Here is a 17,781-nt window from a genome sequence, read left to right on the forward strand (position 1 = left end):
CATAGCGTTAATCACTCCCCCAGTAACGTGTTTGCATCCAAACTGGGAATACTGGGAGCCCACAAAGAGCCACAGAGCACAAAGGGAGATATGGGGGGATATGGGGATATGGGGGTGATATGGGGATATGGGGGTGATATGGGGGGATATGGGGGATATGGGGATATGGGGGATATGGGGATATGGGGGATATGGGGGATATGGGGATATGGGGGATATGGGGATATGGGGGGATATGGGGGATATGGGGGAGATATGGGGGGATATGGGGGATATGGGGGAGATATGGGGGAGATATGGGGGGGATATGGGGGGGATATGGGGGGATATGGGGGGATATGGGGGGATATGGGGAGATGGGGGGGATATGGGGGATATGGGGGGATATATGGGGGATATGGGGGATATGGGGGGATATGGGGGATATATGGGGGATATGGGGGTGGTATCCCCTATCAGCCCGCGGAGAAGCCACCCCCATGGCCACCTCTTCCCATTCCAAGTGGGGAAACTGAGGCACGGATCAAAGGTGGCTCTTTGGAGGGTTTGATCCAACCCAACCCCACAGCCACCTCTTCCCATTCCAAGTGGGGAAACTGAGGCAGAGTCGCAACTGAGGAGTTTAATTCCAGGGAGAGGGCACAAAGCCACGAGAGTTGGGGTTGAGGACACCCCGTGGTCACCTCCTCGCCCGTCGCGCGGCCGCCACCATGGCGACGCCGAGAAGAGCCAAGAGGACGCCCAAGGCCATGGCGGCGCCGCACAGCGCCGTCTCCAATTCCTCCGAGTCCACAGGCGGTTGAAGAACTACGAGGAGGACACGTGGTTATGGGCGCCCACCACCTCCAAGGTCGCCGTCCTCACCCCCGGTGTCCCGGTCCTCACCCCAGTAGGCGATGGCGGAGGCATTGTCCCCTTCGCGGGTGACGACGCAGCCGTAGATGTCCCCAGTGGTCGGAGTGACCCGGAGATAGGAGAAGAGGACGAAGGCCAAATCGGCCGTTGGGGTGTAGTGGGTGTGGGTGACCCCTTGGGTGATGGGGACCCCATCCAACACCCAACGGATCTCCACCGCCGCGGGGAAGATGTTGGTCACCAGACACACCAAAGTGTTGGGGTCACCCGGGACCGGAGGTCGCATGGGGAAGACGTCGGCCAGAGGGACACCTGGGATGGGAGAGAAGGGATGGGGTGGGAGAGGAACCATCAAGGGGTCATCTGGGTGGGGTGGAGCCCATCTCCCACCACATCAGGTCGCTCAGAGCTCCAAGGATGGAACATCTCCCACCACTTCAGAGCTCCATCAACCCGACCTTGAGTGGCTCCAAGGATGGAGCATCTCCCACCACTTCAGAGCTCCACCAACCCAACCTTGAGTGGTTCCAAGGATGGAACATCTCCCACCACTTCAGAGCTCCATCCACCCAACCTTGAGTGGCTCCAAGGATGGAGCATCTCCCACCACTTCAGAGCTCCATCAACCCAACCTTGAGTGGTTCCAAGGATGGAACATCTCCCACCACTTCAGAGCTCCATCAACCCGACCTTGAGTGGCTCCAAGGATGGAGCATCTCCCACCACTTCAGAGCTCCACCAACCCAACCTTGAGTGGCTCCAAGGATGGAACATCTCCCACCACATCAGAGCTCCATCCACCCAACCTTGAACGTTCCAAGGATGGAGCATCTCCCACCACTTCAGAGCTCCACCAACCCAACCTTGAGTGGCTCCAAGGATGGAACATCTCCCACCACATCAGAGCTCCATCCACCCAACCTTGAACGTTCCAAGGATGGAACATCTCCCACCACATCAGAGCTCCATCAACCCAACCTTGAACGTTCCAAGGATGGAACATCTCCCACCACATCAGAGCTCCATCAACCCAACCATTAACATTCCAAGGATGGAGCATCTCCCACCACTTCAGAGCTCCATCCACCCAACCTTGAGTGGTTCCAAGGATGGAGCATCTCCCACCACTTCAGAGCTCCACCAACCCGACCTTGAGTGGCTCCAAGGATGGAGCATCTCCCACCACTTCAGAGCTCCATCAACCCAACCTTGAGTGGTTCCAGAACGTTGTGAAGGACCACCTGAAGGTCACAGAAGAGGATATGGACCTCCTCCAGTATCTCCACGTGGATATGGAACCCTTGACCATGACCCTCTGGATGCCACCACCCAACTGAGAGACAACGTGATGGAGGCCATCAGGATGGTGCTGGTGGCCCACGTGAGGCCACCACGCTGTCCCCTACCCCTGGACTCGGGCAGCGTGCCGGTGGCCAGGGCGGTGACGGCGCGGCGCAGGTCCTGGCAGAGCGTGGCGTCCTGGAGGATCTGGGCCGGCGTCTCCAGGCCTGGAGGCCACGGCGGGAGGTCGGGCAGCCGAGAGGTCCAACGGGACCCGGGGAAGTCAAACCAGAAGAGTTGGTCGGAGTCGAAGGTGAAGGCGGCGCCCAACGAGGGCCACGGCGGTTGGCAGAAGAGGACCTCGGCCAGGACGTGCGCCGGCGGCTCTGAGGACACCGCGATGGAAGGAAGGACTGCATCCACCCGCGCAAACTCAAGGGCAACCAAAGCTGAGGGTCCACCACCCCAAAGATCTCAATCCTGGAGAAGCCAACCCCCGTGTCCCACCGCGTGGATCCCATGGAATCCCACCACCCAATGGACCTTCAAACTCAAGGACCTCCCACCCTATGGACCACATGGATTCCCACCACCCATAGACCTTCAAACTTAAGGATCTCCCACCCTATGGACCCCATGGAACCCTAAACCCAATGGACCTTCAAACTTAAGGATCTCCCACCCTATGGACCCCATGGATTCCCACCACCCATAGACCTTCAAACTTAAGGATCTCCCACCCTATGGACCCCATGGAATGCCACCACCCCATGGACCTTCAAACTTAAGGATCTCCCACCCTATGGACCCCATGGAATGCCACCACCCAATGGACCTTCAAACTTAAGGACCTCCCACCCTATGGACCACATGGAACCCTAAACCAAATGGACCTTCAAACTCAAGGATCTCCCACCCTATGGACCCCATGGATTCCCACCACCCATAGACCTTCAAACTTAAGGATCTCCCACCCTATGGACCCCATGGATTCCCACCACCCATAGACCTTCAAACTCAAGGATCTCCCACCCTATGGACCCCATGGATTCCCACCACCCATAGACCTTCAAACTTAAGGATCTCCCACCCTATGGACCCCATGGATTCCCACCACCCATAGACCTTCAAACTGAAGGATCTCCCACCCTATGGACCACATGGATTCCCACCACCCATAGACCTTCAAACTTAAGGATCTCCCACCCTATGGACCCCATGGAACCCTAAACCAAATGGACCCCCAATCCTGGAGACCCTCAACCAAATGGACCTTCAACCCCAAGGACCTCCCATCCCATGGACCCCATGGAATCCCACCACCCCATGGACCTTCAACCCTAAGGACCTCCCACCCTGTGGACCCCATGGAACCCTCAACCCAACGGACCCCCAAACCCGAAGACCCTCAACCCCGCGGTCCATCTCCTACCTGGTGGACTCCATGGATTCCCACCATCCAATGGACCTTCAAACTTAAGGATCTCCCACCCTATGGAGCCCATGGAGTTCCACCACCCCATGGACCCCCAAATCCTGGAGACCCTCAACCCAATGGACCCCCAAACCCAAAGATCTCCCACCCTATGGACCCCATGGAGTTCCACCACCCATTGGACCTTCAAACTGAAGGACCTCCCACCCTATGGACCCCATGGAACCCCCCTCCCCCTGCCCAGTTACCCCCCCTCCCCCTGCCCAGTTACCCCCTCCCCCTGCCCAGTTACCCCCCCTCCCCTGCCCAGTTACCCCCTCCCTGCCCAGTTACCCCCTCCTCCTGCCCAGTTACCCCCTCCCCCTGCCCAGTTACCCCCTCCCCTGCCCAGTTACCCCTTCCCCTGCCCAGTTACCCCCTCCCTGCCCAGTTACCCCCTCCTCCTGCCCAGTTACCCCCTCCCTGCCCAGTTACCCCCTCCTCCTGCCCAGTTACCCCCTCCCTGCCCAGTTACCCCCTCCTCCTGCCCAGTTACCCCTCCTCCTGCCCAGTTACCCCCTCCCCCTGCCCAGTTACCCCCTCCCCTGCCCAGTTACCCCCTCCCTGCCCAGTTGCCCCCTCCTCCTGCCCAGTTACCCCCTCCCCTGCCCAGTTACCCCCTCCTCCTGCCCAGTTACCCCCTCCTCCTGCCCAGTTACCCCTCCCCTGCCCAGTTACCCCCTCCCCTGCCCAGTTACCCCCTCCTCCTGCCCAGTTACCCCCTCCCTGCCCAGTTACCCCCTCCTCCTGCCCAGTTACCCCCTCCTCCTGCCCAGTTACCCCCTCCCTGCCCAGTTACCCCCTCCCCTGCCCAGTTACCCCCTCCTCCTGCCCAGTTACCCCCTCCCCTGCCCAGTTACCCCTCCCCGTGCCCAGTTACCCCCTCCCCCTGCCCAGTTACCCCCTCCCCCTGCCCAGTTACCCCCTCCTCCTGCCCAGTTACCCCTCCCCGTGCCCAGTTACCCCCTCCCCGCCCAGTTACCCCCTCCCCCTGCCCAGTTACCCCCTCCCCCTGCCCAGTTACCCCCTCCCCCTGCCCAGTTACCCCCTCCCTGCCCCGTTGCCCCCCGCCCCTCACCGTGGCCGCCGGTCAGGGCGATGCAGAGCAGCGCCGCCGCCACCCCCCCCGCAGCCCCCATGGTTGCGCCCCAACTTCCGACCCCCCCAAACCTCCCCCCGATGGGGCAGTGGGAGCGGCCACAGCGCCACCGGCGCAGAGCGCGTCAGCAGTTGCCGGGGGGAGCTCCGAACTGGGAGCTCCTCGCACCGAACTGGGAGCTCCCCCTTCCGAACTGGGAGCTCCTCTTCCAAACTGGGAGCTCCCCGCACCAAACTGGGAGCTTCTCGCACCGAACTGGGAGCTCCTTCCCGCAAACTGGGAGCTCCTCGCACCGAACTGGGAGCTCCTCTTCCAAACTGGGAGTTCCTTCCTGCAAACTGGGAGCTCCCCACACCAAACTGGGAGCTCCTCTTCCAAACTGGGAGCTCCTATTCCAAACTGGGAGCTCCTCGCTTCAAACTGGGAGCTCCTCTTCCAAACTGGGAGCTCCCCCTTCCGAACTGGGAGGTCCTTCCGGCAAACTGGGAGCTCCTCTTCCAAACTGGGAGCTCCTTCCCACAAACTGGGAGCCGCTCTTCCAAACTGGGAGCTCCCCGCACCAAACTGGGAGCTCCCCGCACCGAACTGGGAGCTCCTCTTCCAAACTGGGAGCTCCCCGCACCAAACTGGGAGCTCCTATTCCAAACTGGGAGCTCCTATTCCAAACTGGGAGCTCCCCGCACCAAACTGGGAGCTCCTATTCCAAACTGGGAGCTCCCCGCACCAAACTGGGAGCTTCTCGCACCAAACTGGGAGCTCCTCGCTCCAAACTGGGAGCTCCTTCCTGCAAACTGGGAGCTCCCCACACCAAACTGGGAGCTCCTCTTCCAAACTGGGAGCTCCTCGCTTCAAACTGGGAGCTCCTTCCTGCAAACTGGGAGCTCCTCGCACCGAACTGGGAGCTCCTCGCACCGAACTGGGAGCTCCTCTTCCAAACTGGGAGCTCCTCGCTTCAAACTGGGAGCTCCTCTTCCAAACTGGGAGCTCCTCTTCCAAACTGGGAGCTCCCCCTTCCGAACTGGGAGCTCCTCTTCCAAACTGGGAGCTCCTCTTCCAAACTGGGAGCCACTCTTCCAAACTGGGAGCTCCCCACACCAAACTGGGAGATCCCTCCTGCAAACTGAGAGCCCCTCTTCCAAACTGGGAGCTCCTCACACCGAACTGGGAGATCCCCCTTCCAAACTGGGAGCTCCTCGCTCCAAACTGGGAGCTCCTCTTCCAAACTGGGAGCTGCTCTTCCAAACTGGGAGCTCCCCTTCCAGAACACGTCCTGCACCCCCATTCCTGCACCCTCTGCACCCAGAGCACCCCCTGCACCCCCATTCCTGCCCCCATACACCCAATGCACCCCATCTTTGCACCCAATGCACCCCCATTCCTGCCCCATACACCCAATGCACCCCATCTTTGCACCCAGAGCACCCCCATTCCTGCCCCATACACCCAATGCACCCCATCTTTGCACCCAATGCACCCCTATTCCTGCCCCATACACCCAATGCACCCCCATTCCTGCCCCATACACCCAATGCACCCCATCTTTGCACCCAATGCACCCCTATTCCTGCCCCATACACCCAATGCACCCCCATTCCTGCCCCCATACACTCAATGCACCCCATCTTTGCACCCTCAGCACCACTATTCCTCCCCATAGCCCCAATGCACCCCATCTTTACATCCTCAGCACCCCCATTCCTGCCCCCATACACTCAATGCACCCCATCTTTGCACCCAGAGCACCCCCATTCCTGCCCCATACACCCAATGCACCCCATCTTTGCACCCAGAGCACCCCCATTCCTGCCCCATACACCCAATGCACCCCTATTCCTGCCCCCATACACCCAATGCCCCCCCATTCCTCCCCATACAGCCAATACACCCCATCTTTGCACCCTCAGCACCCCCATTCCTGCCCCGCACCCCCTTCCACGGTCACCCCCAGCCCCGCCCCCTCTGCAGCAGCCCCGCACGGCGCATGCGCAGCGCCTGTAGATGGGGGTGGGGCGGCACTAGGACCCCGCGGGGCCCCACCGGGAAGTGGAAGGGAAGGGGGGGAATGGGGGGGGTGGGGGTGAATGGGGCCCTGGGAGCCGCGGGGGGGTCACGTGACGGCGGGGAGCCAATCGGGGCGCGGGTGACGTAGCGCGTGGCTCCCTTTTCTGCCCTGGGATGGGTTTTTTTCAGCTTTTTTACCCCCAAAGCGGGGCTTTTCTGGCGGGGGGGCGCGGAGCGGGGGAGGATGAAGCGGGCCCGGGCTCGGGGGTCGCGGCCCGGCGCGGGGGCGGCTCAGGTGAGTGAATTGGGGGGGGGGGGGGGAACCGACCTCGCCTTGCCCCCCTTCCATTGAGGCGCGGGTGGGGGAGGTCACGTGTTGGCGGGGAGCTGTCAATCACGCGAGGCCACGCCCCCTGAGCCGGGCGACAGCCAATGAGCGTAGAGGGCGGTGTGGCGGCAGCCAATGAGCGCGGGGGAGGGCGGGGCCTCAGCCAATGAGCGCCCAGGAGGGGCGGGGCCGCTTTGTGCGCTGCGGCGGCGCCGCGGGGCGGCGGTTTTGGGGCGAAAAGCGCCATGTTTGGGTGTTCGCGCGGGGGCGGCGGGCACGGCCCCAAGTGCTGTGTCACGGCGTGGGGGTGGGGAGGGGCCGTCCCGGGGCCTGAGCGAACGGAGGGGACACCGCGTTGCCCCCCAAAGCCCTCTCCTTGCGGGCGGCGGGGGGGGTGTCCCCTGTCGCGATCGGTGCTGGCGCGGGGGGGGGGGGGGTCAGGTTAGGCCTCACCGGGGCCGCCGTAAGGGGGGAGGGCCTTGGGGTCCCAGCTGATACCGAGGGGTGTCGCCGCGGCCCCCTCGGTGCGAGGCGGAGGCGGCGGAGCGCGGGGAGGCGAGTGGGGGTGGCGGTGGCGGTGGTCCCGGTGTCACCGGGCTGTGAGCCCCGCGGGGCCGCGGCGAGGGGGGTGACGAGGTTTAAAGCGATCCCCCCCGGGCCCCGCGGGTAACGGGGAGGCGGCGGGGTCGGCCGAGAGCGTGGGGTTTCATTGTCCCGGCGGTGCGGCCGCCGCCGGCCAAGATGGCGCCCGGCGGCCCCGTCTTCCCCCTTTTCGGCAGCGTCAACAACCGCCAACGGCCGCGCGGCCCCCGCCCCGTCACGTGACCCGCCGGCCAATGGGCGCGCAACGGATGGCAGGCGGCGGCCAATGGGCGCGCGCGCAGCGGGCCGCGTTGGGGGCGGGGCCGGGCGCGAGGGCGGGAGGGGAGTGGAGGGCGGCGGGTGATTGGCAGCTCGTTCGGCCAATGGGAGCGGCGCCAGCGGAGCGCCTCCGCCCAATGGGGGCGCGGGGGGGCGTGGCCTGGCCGGCGCGTGACGTCAGCGGCGCCGGCGGCCAATGGGAGGCCGCGTGTTGTCTATATAAGGACGGTGGGGGGCAGGCCGGGAGGCGCCATTTCGCTGGGACGCGGGACGGAGCGGGTCGGGCCCGGTGCAGGGCGGGCGGGGGGGCGGCCCCAATCCGGATCTATCCCCCGCCTCCGCGCTCCCGGCGGGCTCCGCCGGACCCTGCCCGGCCTCCGTAGCGACCCCTGCCTGCGGCCGGCGGCGAGGGGGGCCCCATCCCCGGCCTCCTCCCCTCAGCGAAGCCAAGATGGAGCCCGGCCAGTGATTTCCCCGTTTACAATCCGTTGTCATCCGCCTCCCGGATCGCCGCGCGTCGCTTCATCTCCGGTTTCTACGAACGCTACAAGCTCTTAGCGACGCGGCGAGGCTTGTATTGACGGGATCGCGCAGGATTTGGGGGCCCGGCGGGGGCTCTGAAGAGGGGACCCCCCCCCCCCCCGCCCCTTTCCTTTCCCCTCACAACATCCGCCGCCATTTTCTCCGTGGCCGTTGATGTGAAGGCCGGTGCGTGGTCCCGCGCCGCTCACCGGCCGGAGCAGCCGCCGCCTGAAGCCAACCCTGCCCCGGGGTAGGGGAGGGGGTCCCCGGCTCGTTCTTTCCCCCCCTCCCCGCTGCCCGGTGATGCGCTGAGCGGGAAGGGGTCGCCGGGCAAAGTGGGGGGCTCGTCGGAGGAGGCGACGGGAGGAGGAGGAGGAGGAGACGAAGGGCGACCGGGAGCGCGGACCGAGCGCGCAGCCGCCGCCGCGATGCTGCAGAATGTGAATCCCCAGAGCAAGTAGGTGCTGGTGGCCACGGGGGAACTGGGAGGTGATATGGGGGGGACTGGGAGCTGAGGGGAACTGGGAGGCGGCACTGGTGCAACTGGGAGGCATTGGTGTCGGTAGGGAACGGGGGGGTACTGGGAGGTGGCACTGGTGTCACTGGGAGGTGACAGGGAGATTACTGGGAGTACTGGGAGGCACTGGTGTCGCTAGGGACCTGGGGGGCGACACTGGTGTCACTGGGAGCTGTGGGGACTGGGGGGTACTGGGAAGCGGCACCGGTGTCACTGGGAGGTGACAGGGAGATTACTGGTAGCTGGGAGTACTGGGAGGCACTGGTGTCACTGGGAGCTGCGGGGACTGGGAGGCACTGGGAGGTGACGTGGGGATTACTGGGAGCTGGGGGCACTGGTGTCAGTAGGGAACTAGGGGGTACTGGGAGGCAGCACTGGTGTCACTGGGAGGTGACAGGGAGATTACTGGTAGATGGGAGGACTGGGGGGCACTGGGAGGCGACACTGGTGTCACTGGGAGCTATGAGGACTGGGAGCACTGGGAGGCGGCACTGGTGTCACTGGGAGCTATGAGGACTGGGAGGTGGCAGTGGTGTCACTGGGAGGTGACATGGGGATTACTGGGAGCTGGGAGGCACTGGTGTCAGTAGGGAACTAGGGGGGACTGGGAGGTGGCAGTGGTGTCACTGGGAGGTGACATGGGGATTACTGGGAGCTGGGAGTACTGGGAGGCACTGGGAGGTATTACTGGTATCACTGGGAGCTGTGGGGACTGGGAGGCGGCACTGGTGTCACTGGGAGATGATGTGGGGATTACTGGGAGCTGGGAGGCACTGGTATCAGTAGGGAATTGGGGGGACTGGGAGGCGGCACTGGTGTCACTGGGAGGTGACATGGAGATTACTGGGAGCTGGAGGCAGTGGTGTCGGTAGGGAACTGGGGGGGAGTGGGAGGTGACACAGGGATTGCTGGTAGCTGAGGGGCACTGGGAGGTGGCACTGGTGTCACTGGGAGGTGGGGGGGACTGGGAGGCTGCACTGGTGTCACTGGGAGGTGACGCAGGGATTACTGGGAGCTGGGGGGCACTGGTGTCACTGGGGAGCACTGGGAGGTGGTACTGGTGTCACTGGGAGGTGATAGGGGGATTACTGGTAACCGGGGAGCTGTGGGGTACTGGGAGGCAGCACTGGTGCAACTGGGAGCCGGCACTGGTGTCCCTGGGAGCTGGGGGACACTGGGAGGTGGTACTGGTGTCACTGGGAAAGGACACGGGGGATTATTGAAGTGTGGGGGACACTGGTGTTATTGGAGCCGTGGGGCTGGAGGACACGGGGGTTACTGGGAGCCAGTGCTGGTGTTACTGGGAGCTGTGGGGCTGGGGGGGGGGGGGGGCAGTGGTGTCACTGGGAGCTGTGACAGCTGTTACTGGGACCAGTGAGGCCGGGGTGTGCTGATACTGGTGTTACTGGGAGCTGTGGGTACCGCCCCCTCCAGGTCACCTGGGGACAAAGGGGGGGCTTCACCCCCCATTTTGGGGGGGGGGAGGGCTGGAGAAGCGCCTCAAGAGACCCTCAAACAGCGGTGTTTGCCCGAAATTGCTTATTTTTGCCCTTAAAATGATGATTTTTGGCTTTATTTCTAAGATACTGAGGGTTCGGCCCCAAAATGTTGGGGTTTTTGCCCCTAAAGATCGTTTTGGCCTTAAAGTGCTGATTTTGAGGTTTAAAATGCTGACGTTTGGCTCCAAAATGCTGATATTTGGCCTTGAAAAGCTGAATTTTGACCCTAAAATATTGGGGGGTTGTCTGGAAAGGCTGAATTTTGACCTTAAAATATTGGGGGGTTGTCTGGAAAGGCTAAATTTTGGCCCTGAAATATTGGGGGGTTGTCCGGAAAGGCTGAATTTTGACCTTAAAATATTGGGGGGTTGTCTGGAAAGGCTGAATTTTGACCCTGAAATATTGGGGGGTTGTCCATAAAGTCTGAATTTTGAGTTTAAATTATTGGGGGATTTTCCCAAAAGGCTAAATTTAACCTTAAAATAGAATCATAGAAATAGTGACTTTTGTCTCTGCAAAGTGCTGACTTTTACCCCCAAATACTGATTTTCGCCCCAAAATTTTGACTTTTGCCCCCTAAGTGCAGATTTTTCCCCTGAAATTCTAATTTTTGCCCCCCCCGAGTGCTGATTTTTGCCCCCAAATGCTAATTTTTGCCCTAAAATTCTGATTTTTGCCCCCTTTCTGCCTTTGGCAATGCCGGATGGGAGCTCGCTGGCGTCCTGGGAACTGGGATCGGCTCTTTCCGCTTTGCCGTAACCAAGCGCGGCGACGGCGTTGCCGCCCTCCGGGAGTTCCTCCTGGGAAACCTATGCCTCAGCTGCAGTTTTTTTGGTGGCGATGCGGCGTTCCGGTTCTTTTTCTGGCGCTCTAAATGCTGTCTCTGCTCTCCTCCGCAGGATTCTGGGAGAGGGCAATGCCGGGCTCATGGGCCTGGCGACGGAATCGACTCCCGGCAAGCGGATCCGTAAACCTTCGCTCCTCTATGAGGGCTTTGAGAGCCCCACCATGGCATCGGTGCCGGCCCTGCCGTCCCCGCAGGTGAATCCGCCTCCGCCGGAGGTTTCCAATCCCAAGAAACCGGGTCGGATCACCAACCAGCTCCAGTACCTGCACAAAGTGGTGATGAAAGCGCTCTGGAAGCACCAATTTGCTTGGCCCTTCCGCCAACCGGTTGACGCCGTCAAGCTGGGCCTGCCGGTAACCAGCCCTGCGTGCGGTTGATGCAACGGCGCGCATGAGTCTTGCTTCTGTGTGTGTGTGTGTGTGTGTCCCCGCGCAGGCGGGGAGGGGGGGTTTAGGGCAGCCGTATCCCAAAATTCCACATTGGAATGTGGCATCCCAACTTGAGAGTTGCCAGGGCCTGCACTGGTCCCGTCCCGGGGCTCCGCCACAGCGATGCAGCCGCAGGTGTTTGGGCTGTGCCATCCTTTTATCCCGAAGGGCCAAATCCATTCCGGTTGCCCCTCAGCCTCTTGGAGGCGTCCAGGTTGGTCCTGGTGATGTTCTCAGAGCAGCTGTCGCCTTTCTTTTGTCCCCGATGTCCCCTACAAAGGTATGGATGAGGTGACGCAGCCGTTCTGGCGTTGTCCCGGCTGCTTTTCCTCCTAATCTTTTTGTGCCCTGAATGCGTTTTGCAGATTCCCATCCATGAATTTGTAGAAGACATCCTGTGACCCCAATTTTAAAGGCCAGCCCCCCTGTGCACCTGTGGCGCCCAAGGAGTTAAAGCCCAGAGGTAATTTCCGCAGAGGTTTTGCTCTTCCAAAATTAGCCTTAGCGTTCCCCGAGCCCAATCCCGCCTCTCACCTGGGACGCGGGTTTGCCTTCCCGGTGCTGAGATCTGGTAGCGTAGACACCCCCCGGCAGAGCCGGCTGCTCCGTAGGGCCCTCCCCGATGGCGGCACTCTTGGGATGGGGCCCGGATTGGGAATCCCTAATCCCGAGCCGACCCCTGCCTGCGCTTGGCTGAGGAGTGGAAGTTGGTGTGTGAACGGATGGTTGGTTCCGGAGTGTTGCGCTGGCTCTGGTTTGGATGTGGGTGAGTGGGCCGCGGAGTGTTGCGCTGATCTGGAGTGTCGCTCTGGTTCGGATGCAGATGGGCTGGCTCTGGATTAGTGCCGATCCTGGAGCATGGCTCCGGTTTGGATGCGTGCAAGTGGGCCGTGGAGCATTGCGCTTATCTGGAGTGTCGCTCCGGCTTGGCCGCGGGCGAGCTGGCTCTGGATTAGTGCTGATCCTGGAGCGTGGCTCCGGTTTGGATGCATATGAGTGGGCCGCGGAGCGTTGCACTGATCTGGAGTGTCGCTCTGGCTTGGCCGCGGGCGAGCTGGCTCTGGATTAGTGCTGATCCTGGAGCGTGGCTCCGGTTTGGATGCATATGAGTGGGCCGCGGAGCGTTGCACTGATCTGGAGTGTCGCTCCAGCTTGGCCGCGGGCGAGCTGGCTCTGGATTAGTGCCGATCCTGGAGCGCGGCGCTGGCTCGAGTGTGGGCAGCTGTTCCCAGAGTCTCGTTCCGGCTTTGGCGTGGGGGAACCGGCCCTGGGCCGTTGCGTGGCTCGGACACGCTAATCTGCGCTGGTCCCAGCTCGGATACGGGTGCCAAGCGATGGTGGGAGCGGGGATGCAGGCCATGGTGACACGGCACGGTGAACCAGGGCACCCCTGACCGCTGCTTCCATGTTTTTTGCCGTCAGGATTACCACAAGATCATCAAGCAGCCCATGGATATGGGGACAATCAAGCGGCGCTTGGAGAACAACTACTACTGGGGCGCTGCGGAGTGCATGCAGGACTTCAACACCATGTTCACCAACTGCTACATCTACAACAAGGTGGGAACTGTGCCGGTGCTGCCGATGCGTTCTCCGGCACTTTCCCGGTGGATTCTGACCCTGCCTCCGGTTCTCCCCTCAGCCCACAGATGACATCGTGCTCATGGCCCAAACCCTGGAGAAGATCTTCCTGCAGAAGGTGGCGCAGATGCCGCCGGAGGAGCAGGAGATCGTGGTGCCGGTAGCCAAGAACAGCCATAAGAAAGGGGCATCGCGGGCAGCAGGTATGGGGCGGGATGGTTCCGCCGTGGGAGGGATCCTGGGGGGCGCAGGGCCGTGGGTGGGTGGGTGCTCCATGGGGCCTGGCATCCCCCTCCTCCGGCACGGCAGTGGCGCTAACGGCGGCTCCATATCCCGGCCCAGCGCTCCTGGCGGGACTGACGGCTGCTCAACAAGTGCCGGCTGTCTCCTCCGTGTCCCACACCACCGTCTTCACCCCGAGCCCCGACATCCCCACCACCATCGTCAACATTCCCCACCCATCCGTGATCTCCGCTCCGCTCCTCAAGTCGCTGCACTCCACCGCCCCGGCCGTCCTGGCTGCGCCCGCTCCCACCCAGCCCGTGGCCAAGGTAGGAGGAGACGGCCGGCTTCCGTGGGGCTGGAAAGGGCTGGAGTGCAGGGCTGGAGTGTGGGGCCGGCTCCCGTGGGGCCGGAATGTGGGGCTGGAGTGATTTCCGTGGGGCGGAGAGGGGTTTGGTTTGCGTGGGGCCGGCTGTGCCTCACGCTGGATCGGTTTCCCTCTGACAGAAGAAAGGCGTCAAGCGGAAAGCGGACACCACCACCCCCACCACCACCGCCATCATCGCCACCAGTGGCGAATCCTCACCCTCAGCCACTCTGGTGGAGCCTAAAGCGGCCAAGATTCCCGCCCGGCGCGAGAGCGGTCGCCCCATCAAACCACCCCGGAAGGATTTACCGGATTCGCAGCAGCACCAGACGTCGAAGAAGGGCAAATTATCGGAGCAGCTCAAGTACTGCAATGGGATCCTGAAGGAGTTGCTCTCCAAGAAGCATGCGGCCTACGCTTGGCCTTTCTACAAGCCCGTCGACGCCTCCGCCCTGGGTCTGCACGACTATCACGACATCATCAAACACCCCATGGACCTCAGCACCATCAAGGTGGGGCCCCAAAAGACTTTTCGTGGGAGCCCCGTGGCTTTTCCCGTCGTAGAATCGTGGGATGGGTTGGGTGGGAAGGGAACTCAAAGCCCGTCCACTTCCAACCTACTGCCATGGGCAAGGACAACTGGATCAGGTTGCTCCAAGCACCATCCAACCTGGCCTTGAACGCCTCCGGGGACGGAGAAGTCATGATTTCTCCGGGCAACCTGAACCAGGGCCTCACAGGGAACAATATCTCAACTAAATCTTCCTTCTTTCTGCTTAAAACTATTTACTTTTCCATCCAATGACCTCTCTCTCCAACTCTCCGCTCAACATTCCGTCTTTCACCTCTCCACTGAGCCTTCCGTGGATCCACCGATCCATCCACCGCCTTCCGTGGGGCTGTGAGGGCCCTGATCCGGTGGGAAGTGTCCTTTCCGGCCCATTCCATGTTGGGGATGACCGTATCTGAGGCCTTAGAGAAGCCCAGATAGACACCATCCGTTGTTTTCCGTGGTCATCCCATCGGAGAAGGCCACTGGGTTGGTCAGGCAGGACTCGCCCTTGGTGAAGCCGTGGTAGCTGTCTCCAGTCGCCTCCGTGTGCTTTAGCGTGGCTTCTAGAAGGATCTATTCCATGATCTTCCCTGGTACTTGGATGGATTGGGAGTTTCCAGGCTCTTTTTCACCCTTTTTGAAGACGGCCTCAACGTCTTTTGGTCACCGTGGACTTCTGGCGACTGCCGATACTCTTCAGAAAACATCACGGAGAGCGGTTTGGTGATTCCCATCAGCCAATTCCTTCTTTTCCTCTCCCTGCAGCGGAAGATGGAGAACCGGGACTACCACGATGCGCAGGAATTCGCCGCCGACGTCCGGTTGATGTTCTCCAACTGCTACAAGTACAACCCGCCCGACCACGACGTGGTGGCCATGGCACGCAAGCTGCAGGTCAGCACGCTGGCCCCCTCCTCACGCTTGGTGGCCCTCTCCTCACACTTGGTGGCCCTCTCCTCACGCTTGGTGGCCCCCCTGATCACTGTCCTGGTCCCCTCAATCACCCTACAACCTGCACTTGCCACAATGGCCCCCTTACTTGCCCCTTGCTTGCCCTGTGCTGGTTCCCTCGTCACTAGGTGCGGTGGCCACCTACCCATGGGCCGCACTTGCCACCCTGCTGGCCCCCTCGCTGTCTCTGCTGGCCCCCCACCCTCCCCGCTAGCCCCTTGGCCACTGCACTGGCCCCTCGCCCTCCCTGCTAGCCCCTCGCCAACTGCACTGGCCCCTCGCCCTCCCCGCTAGCCCCTCGCCCACTGCACTGGCCCCTCGCCCTTCCTGCTAGCCCCTGGCCACTGCACTGGCCCCTCGCCCTCCCCGGTAGCCCCTCACCCTCCCCGCTGGCCCCTCGCCTGCTGCACTGGCCCCTCACCCTTCCTGATAGCCCCTCGCCCTTCTTGCTAGCCCCTTGGCCACTGCACTGGCTCCTCGCCCTCCCCGCTAGCCCCTCGCCCGCTGCACTAGCCGCTCACTAGCCCCGCTGGCCGCTCCCCTCGCAGGACGTCTTTGAGTTCAGCTACGCCAAGATGCCGGACGAGCCGCAGGACACCAGCCCGCCCTCGGTGTCGGCGCCGCTCGCCGGTGCTCTCTCCAAATCCTCCTCCGAAGAATCCTCAAGCGACGAAGACGAAGATGACGAAGACGACGAAGACGACGACGAGGATGAGAGCAGCAGCGAGAGCTCCTCGGAGAGCGAAGAGAGCTCCGACTCAGAGGAGGAACGCGCTAACCGCTTGGCCGAGCTGCAGGAGCAGGTGAGGGCCGGAGCGGGCTCCGTGCCGTTCCTCGTGTCCGTGCCCCGCGCCCGCCTCACCCCTGTCTCCCCCCACAGCTGCGGGCCGTGCACGAGCAGCTGGCTGCCCTCTCACAGGGCCCCGTTTCCAAACCCAAAAAGAAGCGGGAAAAGAAGAAAAAGAAGAAATCAGAGAAGCACAAAGGACGAGGAGGTGACGACGAGGCCCGGGCGCGCCAGGCCCAGCTCCGCAAAGCCAAAAAAGCCGGCGGGAGCGGCGGAAGCGGCAGCTCCAAGTGAGTGCGGTGCTGGGGGGGAATGAATGGGATCGTGGGGAGCGGAAGCGGCCGTGATGACTCCTTTCCCCACCGGATCGACCGTGGCGAGGAAGCGAACGGAACAAGCCAACCCCATCTGAGTGCCGCCAACCTCGCGGCGCCGTTGCGGGGTTGGGTTTTGCAGCCGCTTCTGATGTCGCTGCGTGGTTTTTTTCCTAACAGGAATTCCAAGAAGGCGGCAAAAGCGGCGTTGCCGGTGCCGCCGGCGCTTTACGACTCGGAAGAGGAGGAGGAAAGCAAACCCATGACCTACGATGAGAAACGCCAGCTCAGCTTGGACATCAACAAGCTTCCTGGGGAGAAACTGGGCCGAGTTGTCCACATCATCCAATCCCGGGAGCCTTCCCTGCGGGATTCCAACCCTGAGGAGATCGAGATCGACTTCGAGACCCTCAAACCCTCGACGCTGCGGGAGCTGGAGCGCTACGTCCTCTCCTGCCTACGGAAGAAGCCTCGCAAGCCCTACAGCGAGAGTAAGCGCTTCCGGAAGGATCCGGGGGAGAGCCGTAGGATGAGGCCGAGGCCTTGGCTGAGCCTTTCCCGCTTTTCCTCTTGCAGCCATGAAGAAGCCGGTGGGGAAAACGAAAGAGGAGTTGGCGCTGGAGAAGAAGCGGGAGCTGGAGAAGCGGCTGCAGGATGTCAGCGGGCAGCTTAACTCTGCCAAGAAGCCCCCTAAGAAGGGTGAGTGCCGGAAGCGCCTGGATCCGGGTCTGGATTGGGGCGTATTCCCTCTTTTTGGTGCAGCTAATCCTTGCGCCGTGTCCTTAACAGCCAACGAGAAACCGGAATCTGCCCAACAAGTGGCCATATCCCGGCTCAGCGCCTCCAGTTCCAGCTCGGATTCTAGCAGCTCCAGCTCCAGTTCCTCATCCTCGGACACCAGCGATTCGGATTCGGGATAGAGGCCATTAGAATCTTCCGGTAATGGCAGCCGGGGCGGAGCACGTGGGCAGGTTCGGAAACGGCAGCGGCTCTGCGAGACCGGACTCTGGTGAACCGGACTAAGGGGTGGCCTCCGCCCGGCAGGCAGAGCCTGGGGGGCCAGGGGGAGCCCCCCATTCCCGACGGCTGCGCCCTTCGGATGCGCCGGGCGGGGGGATCCCAGTGTTTACAGGCCGGAAGCAGCGCCGGGTTGTAGGGGGGGGAAACCTGGCTGCGGGGTTGCCCCCCCGTTTTTTTTTCCCACCCCCCCCCTTTTTTTTTTCTCCCCCAGCAGGTTTTACTGTTTGTTGTTTTAGGGGTTTTATTTTGGTTTTTTTTTTCGGACTTGGGGGAT

At 62.1% G+C, this 17,781-nt stretch overlaps 2 protein-coding genes across 4 annotated transcripts in view; one reads left to right on the forward strand and one right to left on the reverse strand.

The window, feature by feature from the left end:
• LOC104054230 (class II histocompatibility antigen, M alpha chain) overlaps window positions 1-4,767 on the reverse strand; it is a 51,838-nt gene extending 47,071 nt beyond the window's left edge. Inside the window, exons 1-5 of the mRNA XM_054052122.1 lie at window positions 4,689-4,767; window positions 3,569-3,628; window positions 2,262-2,522; window positions 886-1,167; window positions 659-807 (exon numbers count right to left, since the gene is read on the reverse strand). Coding sequence (XP_053908097.1) covers window positions 680-807; window positions 886-1,167; window positions 2,262-2,522; window positions 3,569-3,628; window positions 4,689-4,749 — 792 coding nt within the window. The 5' untranslated portion in view covers window positions 4,750-4,767 and the 3' untranslated portion in view covers window positions 659-679. The remainder of the gene's footprint in view (window positions 1-658; window positions 808-885; window positions 1,168-2,261; window positions 2,523-3,568; window positions 3,629-4,688) is intronic.
• A 3,395-nt stretch (window positions 4,768-8,162) lies between these two features.
• On the forward strand, window positions 8,163-17,743 carry BRD2 (bromodomain containing 2). Of its 3 annotated transcripts, none has more exons than XM_054052009.1 (12): window positions 8,163-8,878; window positions 11,337-11,637; window positions 13,135-13,272; window positions 13,355-13,496; window positions 13,636-13,844; window positions 14,023-14,394; window positions 15,201-15,329; window positions 15,935-16,189; window positions 16,306-16,463; window positions 16,668-16,978; window positions 17,064-17,186; window positions 17,277-17,743. In XM_054052009.1, exons 1-12 carry the CDS (start codon window positions 8,850-8,852, stop codon window positions 17,405-17,407), a joined length of 2,298 nt encoding a protein of 765 aa, XP_053907984.1. In that variant the 5' UTR covers window positions 8,163-8,849; the 3' UTR covers window positions 17,408-17,743. The 3 variants fall into 3 exon arrangements, with proteins under 3 accessions (XP_053907984.1, XP_053907983.1, XP_053907985.1); XM_054052008.1 differs by having other exon boundaries at window positions 8,165-8,878; window positions 16,267-16,463; XM_054052010.1 differs by lacking the exon at window positions 8,163-8,878 and adding an exon at window positions 12,078-12,175 and having other exon boundaries at window positions 11,500-11,637; window positions 16,267-16,463.
• Window positions 17,744-17,781: the final 38 nt, after the last annotated feature.

This window comes from Cuculus canorus, chromosome 31 (genome assembly GCF_017976375.1).
Source record: "Cuculus canorus isolate bCucCan1 chromosome 31, bCucCan1.pri, whole genome shotgun sequence".
Taxonomy (NCBI): domain Eukaryota; kingdom Metazoa; phylum Chordata; class Aves; order Cuculiformes; family Cuculidae; genus Cuculus; species Cuculus canorus.

Bases quoted from the DNA above. Each gene is read 5' to 3' on its own strand.
- BRD2 (XM_054052008.1), top strand. From the start codon at position 8,850: ATGCTGCAGAATGTGAATCCCCAGAGCAA. The intron at 16,190-16,266 runs GTGAGGGCCGGA...CTCCCCCCACAG, and splicing joins TGGCCGAGCTGCAGGAGCAG to CTGCGGGCCGTGCACGAGCA. The intron at 16,464-16,667 runs GTGAGTGCGGTG...TTTTCCTAACAG, and splicing joins GGCGGAAGCGGCAGCTCCAA to GAATTCCAAGAAGGCGGCAA.